At 45.4% G+C, this 9,167-nt stretch overlaps 1 protein-coding gene across 1 annotated transcript in view; it reads left to right on the top strand.

Moving 5' to 3' along the window:
* The first annotated feature begins 295 nt into the window (after positions 1–295).
* Positions 296–9,167, top strand: part of CHN2 (chimerin 2) — a 286,149-nt gene continuing 277,277 nt past the window's right edge. The window contains exon 1 of the mRNA XM_069088634.1: positions 296–537. Coding sequence (XP_068944735.1) covers positions 486–537 — 52 coding nt within the window. The 5' untranslated portion in view covers positions 296–485. The remainder of the gene's footprint in view (positions 538–9,167) is intronic.

The following is a 9,167-nucleotide window of genomic DNA, read 5'->3' as shown; positions in this document are numbered from 1 at the left end:
ACCCGGGCTCAGCTCTCCACCGGAGCTTGGGACCCGCCTCCGGAGAAACTCAAGCCGAGCTGGGGCTGGGGCTGCCGCGGGAGGAGGACCCGCAGCCCCGGTGCTGCTCTGCTCTGCCCGCCCGCCCGCCTCGCTCCTCGGCTCTGCTCGGCTCCGCTCGGCTCCGCTGGCACCTCCCGCGGGCCGCCCAGAGCCGCGCGAAGCGGAGCTGCGAAGGGAGGAAAGCTCACTTAAATAGCGGCGTTGGACGCGCGTCATCTGGCGGAGCAGGAAGTGCAGCCCAGTCCCGGAGGGGGTGGGGGGACGCGGCGCTGGCGAGGGAGGCTGGGAGGAGGCGGCCGCTCTGCGCTCTGCGTCCCCAGGACTTTGCCATGGGCTGGGGGCAGCGGCGGCAGCAGCAGCGCCAGAACGGCGGCGGCAGCAGCAGCAGCCACATCTGGACCAGAACCTAAGGAGGGGCGACGAGGGGGGAAATCCAGTGGGGGATGATGGCAGCGTCCAGCAACTCCAGTTTGTCTGGCTCCTCGGTTTCCTCGGGTGAGTGAGTTTCCATCCGCCCGTGCGTGGTGGCCGGCTAGCCTCAGCGCCCCTTTCCCCATCCCTCTCCCCGAGAAGGCTCGGTCCTGATCCTCGTCTGTGGGCGCCGATGTACCTGGAGCGGTGCCCGTCTGCCTTTTCACAGGCGTGCCACTTGTTTGGGGGGAGGCGACTTGCTTATTTCCCAGAGCCGAGCCATCGCTCGATCTGTCTGCCCGGGGCAGACGTGGGAAAAGGAAGAGGGAGCGTCCTTGGGCAGCTCAGCCAACCTCGCCTGGGGTCCTAAGACGCCTAGAGTCCCGGAGAGCGGAGGGGAGAAGGGACTCGGACTTTCCCCACCCAGCTGCTGGAGGGCTGCTGCCTCTAAGGGCGCTCGACTGGGGATGCTGAGAGCCCCAACGTCTCCCGCTGCTCTGACTGCCCGATTCTGAAGCCAAAGGAGAGAGAACCCCCTTTCTTCGCCTACCAGATTTTCTTTGTTTGTTTCAGAAATTAGTAGTGTAGACTGTTTAGAGACTTGTGCGTGCACGGGGCATGTCTTAGGCAGAAGGAATGGTGGGGATTATCTCTCTTGTTATAAACCGCTTAAAGGAGAGTAAGCTCTCACCCTTTGCTGTTGTGTGTGTGTGTGTGTGTGTGTGTGTGTGTGTGTGTGTGTGTGTGTGTGACACTTGTAGGTATTTTTTGGAGAAGTACTATGCACTTTTACCTGCCCAGAGCGAGTACCTGAATACAGGCTTGCCGCTGCTCCGGGGTTGGTCAGCAGCCCTCCTGAAAGAGAAAAACATTGATCAGGCGAGAGAAGGAGCCGCAATCAATAGAGGAGGGTCCGCTGCTTTCTGTGCATGACAGTTTTCTAATCAGGGTGATTCTCCGAGGACAAGAATCCCTCTCAGGTCGTTGAAAACTTTAATGACAAATGCCAAAGTGATTCAGGGTTCCAGGGGATGGAATACCAGAGGAGTCTGGCACGTAGGAACAACGCAGGTCTTAATGGAGCCACTGAGTAGATTGATGTGTGCGATTTTTCCCAATTGTTAGAGCCGTGGCTAGGAAATTCTCGCCAGGGGGGCAGATTCAGTTCGGGGTGGGGGGGGGAGCTGCTGGGGTGGTGATGGGTGGCTGGAGATTTCCTCCAGCAGGTTTCCTTCTCAAGCAGAGGGTGTCACAATATACATTCCAAACCATCCCTGTTTAAATCCCTAACCAAACAAGGGGTGAGGAGGACCAGGGGCAATGACGGGGTGATGTAACGTTTCCTGCTATCGGGAAATCCATATATCAGTCTCTCAAGCAGGATACATATAGATGTGTATGTATACACATACACATACACATATACTTATGCATATGTAACATACATCATGATTATCTATTGTATTATTTTATGTATAATAATATGTAATATATTCAGTGAAATGCAAAGGAAAAAATGAAGTGTGAGAGGACCCGAGTTCTAATCCTATGTGACCTTGGGTGATTTAATCTCTCTTGACCTCAGTTTCCTCTTCTGTAAAATAGGGATTCAATTGCCCCTAAGGTCCCCTCCAACTCTGTCTAGATCTTTAGTGTGGATTGATCCAGCTGTCCTCCTCCCCAGTTGAATTTGCAATGAGAGCCAGAAGGTGGAGGAAGGTGGTCGGGGCAGTGGAAGCCTAGGAGCTGTTGACTTGGTGATGGCCTTTGGGAAAGAAAACAGGAGTTGTTGGACTAAATAGCCTCATCTGGTTGAGAACCATGAAGCAGGAGGGATAGTTGTTCCTTCGAGAAATAATCCTATCTACTTAGTGAGACACAGCAAAAATTGTCCAGCTCAAGTTACAGCTTTCTTTCTCTGTGTGTATGTACATGTATGTATGTATGTATGTGTGTATGTATGTATTTGGCTTTAGAAGAAATTTTAAGCAATTAAAAAAAAAAAACCAAGCCTTTGGTAGCCCTGAAAAATCAAGCTTATTGGACTTTATCTTTGGAAGTGTAACTAATTAAATCATGATATGCAGGATAAATTTCACTGTACCCACTTTGTCATGTGTGAACAGTTGAGAGTTTTAAAAACATCTCTTATCATTTTGGGCAAGTGTACTGATGGGAAAATACTCCTCTGCCCTTCCCCCTCCCCCAGACAACCAATAAAACACATTGTGTTTGTAAGGTTATAATCCGTAGCAAGTTTCCAGTATCAGTAGCCAATGGGCCCCTCCAGTCTTATCTTATTGAAAGCAGTAACTTGTTGACTGTGGTTTTACTTCTGAGAACTGGGGGTGTGCTAGAGCTTATTTTTAGCATTTCCTAGGCTGCCCTGCTTTGCTCCGCAGTTCATTTGGGTTTAACTACCTCGAAGTCCAGAGCACAAAGAGATAGAGAGAGTCCTGTCTGGTCTCAGAGGACTTCCCATCAGAAAATGAGCTGTCCTTTTGGGAACTGCCAGAAGAGGAGCCAATGGTGTCATGTTTTTTCTTTACGAAAGTGATTTTGTTTCAGTGTGCTTGAAGAAAACCCACTATGTGCCAGGCACCTTGCTAGACCCTGGGAGTACAAAGAGAAAGCAGTTCCTGTCCTCCAGGAGTTTACAGTCTAGCCTGGGAAGACAATACAACTCAATCACAGGCAAACATGAGAGGCTAAATAGATACCAAATTGATAAAAAGCAGTCTTCGAGGAACTAAAAGAAGGGGGATCAAGAGAGGACTCAGCCTAAGGGGGTGCTTGAGCTGACCTGAACTTTGAAAAAAAGAAATGGGATTCTTGAAAGAGGGAGATGAAGAGGGCATGCATGCATCGTGCACATGGAGGACAATCAGTTCTAAGGTGTGGACATAGGAGATGGAGTGTTCTGTATGAGAAGTAGCAAGATGCCCAATTTGGGGGGGACCTCTATGTAGATGGAGGGGTAAATAATGTTCAGTAAGAGTGGAAGTTGAGCAAATTAGGGGCCAGGTTTGGAAGGGTTTTAAGTACCTAGCAGAGGAGTTTAGATTTGGTCCTGGGGCTAAGAGGGAACCACTGGAGTTTCCTGAGTAAGGGAATAACATGCAACAGCACTATGCTGGTTTGTGTCAGTCCTGGGGAAGCTTTGGAAGCTTGTTATAGAGATGCTTCCAACACTTGCCTTTGCTGGTGTATTCTCAACTCTCTCTTTAATTCTAATAGAAATCATACAAACCATGGACAGGGACTGCCATTTGGGAATAAGTAAAGTGCATTATTCCAGACCATCTGAGTCACCAGCAATTATTTGCTTACAGATTGCTTTAAGAAACATGAATGTCATTTTCAACATGCAAGAATATTGTGAGAGATACAGAAGGCATGTCATTAATGTATGAGTATTGGGGGGGGGAGGAGAAGGGTCTAGTGGTGGTGGCAACGGTGGGCGTATCTGTACCCCAGAGTCCCTCAACAGTAATGACAATAGCTGACTACTCAGGTAAGCTTAAAATGATCTTGTTATTCCCATTTTGCAGATGAGAAAACAGAAACCCAGAGAGTTTAAGTAACTTGCTTGTGGTCCCATGTAAGTGTCTGGGGTGAGATTTCAACCCAATGAATCAACAAATGCTTATTATATCCTTACTCATATGCCTGGGAGAGAGGTAATTCAGGCTAGGGAATAGAGAGCTGGCCTTGGCAGGCCCAGCCCCCTCTGTACATGCCAGGCACTGTTCCAGGTACTGGTGAGACAAAATGACAAAAATGTAACAGTCCCTGCTCTCAAAGAATTTATAATTTGTTCAGAGAGACAAAATGTATAAGTATATAAAGAACAAAGGCAAATGTAATAGAATCCAAGGATCAGAGATTTTGAGCTGGAAGGGGCCTCAGGGAATGTTGAATCTAATCTTATTTTACAGATAAGGAAGTTGAAAAGTGGAAGGTTTAGATGACTTGTCCAAGGTCACACAGTAAGTATCTGAGGCAAGATTTGAACCTACATCTTCTGAAATCCAAGTACAAACTTCTGTCTACAATGATGATCTATTTAACAATTATCTCTTAGTATTATGGGGAATACACAGAATTGTAAGATCTAGGCCCTCCAAGAACATTCTCTCTGGATCTCAGGGAATTAATGGGTTTAGAGTCAATCATTCTAAAGTCTCTTCCAACGTCCACATTCTGTGATCTCTTGAGGACGTTTCAGTGTGACATGGTTTGTGCAATGAATTTTGGAGTTGGAATCAGAGCTTCTCAAGGATTGAAACTGCCTTTTGCTTTGCCTTTCTCTCCCCAGTGCTTACCACAGTGCCTGGCACACAGTAGGCACTTAATATAGCCTTGTTGATTTACCCCGATTCATCTCCTAGCTTCACACTGCTTCTCTTTGTAGCCTTAGGTAGATCAGTCCCCATCCCAGAGACCCTTGCTTTCCTCCTCAGGATGGGGAGAGGGATGGGCTCTCTTTCCTTTCTAGCTCTAGGTGCTGAGAGATCCATGTTACATGCTACTTAGGGGTATTCCTTTTGACAAAGAGTTGTTGGAAGAAGAAAATTAATGTAAAGGTAATAAATTGGCTTCTTCTGCCCACTATAAATTTAATTTTGTGGTCTGGTCTTAGTTTCAGACTTCTTAGAATTTCGGATTTCCATCTATGGCTGCCCACCTTCTTCTGGATCGTTTACCTCATATGATCGTTTCCGGATCATATGAGGTAAAAAGATAAGAATGTGTGTTATTTACACATCAGCCATCACTATGAACTAAAGAATCTGCTCTATTTCTACCAAACATACCAAACATGTGATTGGGAGCTCTTTGGGGAGGGACCTTTGAAGTGGGGATTTCTACCAAAGGGGACATTCATATGGAAAATTTGCTTGTATTTTGTGCCCAAAGTTCTAAATCCATCTCCCCCCGCCCCACCCCAAGCCTGTTTCCTCAGTTCAAAGATTTGTGCTGAGGATTATGGTTTCATGCTGCTATTTGGGTGACCTTTCCTCACCCCAATTTCACTAGTGAGTTTTTCACCTGCTCGTAAAACTGTAAAAGCCCTTGCTTTCATTGGAGAGAGACAGACAGACACAGAGAGAGGAGAGAGAGACAGAGAGAGAGAGGGAAGGAGACAGAGACAGAGAGAGACAGAGAGAGAGAGAGAGAGGGAGGGAGAGGGAGAGGGAGAGGAGGAGATTTATGTCTTGTGCTATGTGTTGTCTGGGCTTCCTGAGCCACCTGCCTCCAAGGTGGCTTTTGGCTGAGAAAGTCACTTGAATGTTTTACCTGTTGTCACCTGTCAAAGTGAGCTGTTTTCTTTTCAGGATTGGGTATGTGTGAAAACAAAGCAATACTGTAACCTGTTTAAGCAGGCGTCCGAGAGGTGTGTGTGTGTGTGTGTGTGTGTGTGTGTTTCTTCCTTTGAGCTCTCACTTGGTGTGCTGGCCAAAAACCTGCTCATGCTGGGGACCAGTCTGTTGTTCATCTCTTTGCTTTTGTAGGGCAGTGAAAGAAGCTTCATGTAAAGTCCAGGAGATTTGTATATTAGAAATACCATGTTCATATATATATTTAGGAAATGTTTTGCTGGGGGGAAGGAGATCATAAACACTGACCAAAGTTCTTAATCTTAATAAATCTGTCTCTGGCAATCTTTTATTTAGAGAACCAGAATGATGTTAATTGTGTCACTTGGGGCAAATTCTTTGATCTCTCTGGGCCTCAGTTTCCCCACTGTAAAATGAAGGCATGGGACTAGAAGACCTTTGAGGTCCATCCCAGCTTTACATCTAACAGCATAAATTCTAAGTCAGCCTGTTACTACTAGTCCTGTGAATCTGCACCTCTCTGGCCCTCTCTCAGTTTCCTCATCTGTAAAATTAGAGGTTGGACTAGATGTCTTCTTGAGTTCCTTCCAGCTCTGGTTTTGGACCCTATGATGAAGCTGCTTAACTTCCCCTCAGTTTCCTCATTTGTAAAATGGAGGAATTGTACTAGGTGAACTCTGAGGTCTGTTCCAGCTTGGAATCTTAAATCCCAGGCCTGCTATTTTATGAGTTTGGTGAACCTAAGGCAATTTCCCTCTCTTGGCCTCAGTTTCCTCATTTGTAACCTTGACCTAAATATTTTGATAGGTCCTTTCCTTAGTTCTAGATGTAGGATGCCATGGTTAAGTCATGCCGTCTCTTGGAGCCTCAGTAAAAAGAAGTGCTTGGACTAGATGACCACTAAGATCCCTCCCAGAGCTAATGTTCTAGGGTTTTTTGGGGGGAGTAGATTTATAACCTGATACCTGATGAAGCTTGGAATGGTTTTTCAAGATAGAGCACTAAAAATTATGGTGGGCCTTTCAATACGGAACCAGATTTTTATGTAGGAGCTATTATCATGCCATTTATTTTGCTACCTTTTCTCTACTCAGAAGGTCTTAATCAACTCTGGAAGACACTGCTATAGCTTCCTAATTGATCTCCCTCCTGCTGGTCTCTTCCCTTTCCATACCATCTCTTCCCTCTCGATTCCATTCCTCTCCTCAGCCACCATATTGATATTCCTAATGCATGTTTGACTATATCACTTCTCTCCTCAAGCAATTACAATGCAAACTCCTGTTTGCACCTCAGAGCACTTCACAAACTGGCCATAGGCTATTCTATCAGATTGATTGCACATTCCTACCTTCCTCTATATTCCTACCAAAGCAGCCTCTCTGCTCTCCTCCATATAGGACATCCCATTCCTTACCTCTGTTCCCTCTACACATTTCTGCCTCTTGAAATCCCCTGCTCACTTCAAGGCTCATCTCTGATTTCACCTTCTACCTGAAGACATTCCTGGTCTCTTTCCCCCAAGTAGTCAATGCATTCCTCCAATAAATTACTTTAGACCTAGTTTGTATTTACTTAGCTGGACAGTTTCTAAACAACTTGTAAGCTTCTTGAGGGCAGGAGCTATTTAGATCGTTTTGGTTCTGTATTTCCCATATCTAACATAGTGCTTTAAGCCGTAGAGGAATTGATGATGTGTTTTTGGAATTGAATCATGGAACAAAAGTTTTGGTCATGAGGGCTACTTGTGGACAAAGTCAGCTAGGGGAATAGGTTGACCTCTGGTCTCCTTAGCCCTAGGTCTGTGGCAATAGCTGCTCAAAAGAAAACTGTGATGCTGTCCCATTGGAAGGCAGATGGAGTTGGGGCTCCCAGCCTCACTCAGAGATAGGGAAGAAATCCAGGCTGTTTCCTGCTGTTGTCTTTTATATTTCTGCTGCTAAAGTTTCTCAGAATTGCTACAGCATATTCTTCCCATTAGTAGAAATATTAGTGGATTAGTATGAGAATTCTTCCATCTTATTCTTTCCATTAGTAGAAATATTAGTGAATTAGTGTGAGAGTTCTTCCATCTTGTTTGACTACGGCAAAACCCAGCTTCCTATGTGAGGGGCAGAGTGGTGTTCAGGTTTTGGACTTAGGACGACTTAGGTTCAAACTCTGCCTTTAAAATTTAGATCTGCAAAGAGCACACTTAAGTTGCTATGTGAATGTTAGCTTCTTTCCCCCCCCCCCCCCCGGACCTCTGATATCATCAATGTAGCTCCCTTCCCAAGAAGAATTCCATCCACCAGCACAAAGACTGCACTTTATCATCTTAGAGTGATGCACAGAACATGAGAGCTTCTCTCAAACCATCAAACCCTCAGCTTGTCCAGGGTCACATAACCAAAGTGTCTCGGAGGCAAGACTTGAATCCAGGACTCCCTGACTGGCTCCAAGGCCAGAGTTCTATCTACTATGCCACACCAGATCTCCTTGTCAGTTATTATTCAAAAGGTGGCCACTTCTAAGGTATTCTCTTGAGGGCTTTACAAAAGACCTATGGGGCAGCTTTGTCACTATTTCTCTTAGAGGGTGGACATGGGTTGGAGTGATGAATTCTTCCATTTCTGTCTCCTGTGACTTCACTCAGTGAGTTCCTTTCATTCAAAGGTCTAAAAATAGTGAGTTGATTTACTTTAATGAATTGAGTCTCATAACCACAGTAATAAAGGAGCTATCCAGCTCTGGGATCATTTCACTTAAATATTGAAACCCCTTGTCCTCAGGGAAGGAATGCAGTATCTACTTACCAGTTTGCAGCTGGAGTGGGGAATGTTGTTTAGTATTCAAGATGAAATTACAGGGGAAGTCGGAGCAGGCAAATGCAGTGGTTTTTAGATAGGGCATGCCAATAATAGGCTTGCCTTTCCATCCTATTTCTCCCAATGGAGGGAAATTCAGCTAGACTGACTTGAAATTTCTGTGTAGTTGAAGACTGTGTCTAATCCTGGAAGAATTTCCTGTCAAATCTTGTTCTCTGACTTTTTTTTAAAGATCCTCTTTGGGGTTCACAAAAATCAGGAATAAAAGTACTTGTATTTAATTTAGTAAGGGCAGTGTGGTGTCGGAAGACCTGGGTTCTGCCCCAACCAGATGCTATGGGTTTGTTTCTAAGTAAGTTCCTTCTTTTCAGCCTTACTTTTCCTCATTTATAACATAAGGATGATACTTTTTGTGCTACTTACATGGAAGGAAGAAAAGGAAATGAACATTTATTAAGTGCCTACCATGTGTTAGGCATAATGCTAAGTGCTTTACTAATAATATTAATAGCTATCATTTATAAAGTGCCTACTATGTGTCAGGCACAATACTAAGTGCTTTACT

The sequence above is a fragment of the Petaurus breviceps genome, unplaced genomic scaffold (genome assembly GCF_028583685.1).
Source record: "Petaurus breviceps papuanus isolate PSGF00001 unplaced genomic scaffold, PetGlider_PUasm1.0 185, whole genome shotgun sequence".
In the NCBI taxonomy this organism is placed as follows: domain Eukaryota; kingdom Metazoa; phylum Chordata; class Mammalia; order Diprotodontia; family Petauridae; genus Petaurus; species Petaurus breviceps.
This window is presented reverse-complemented; position numbering and strand designations above follow the sequence as displayed.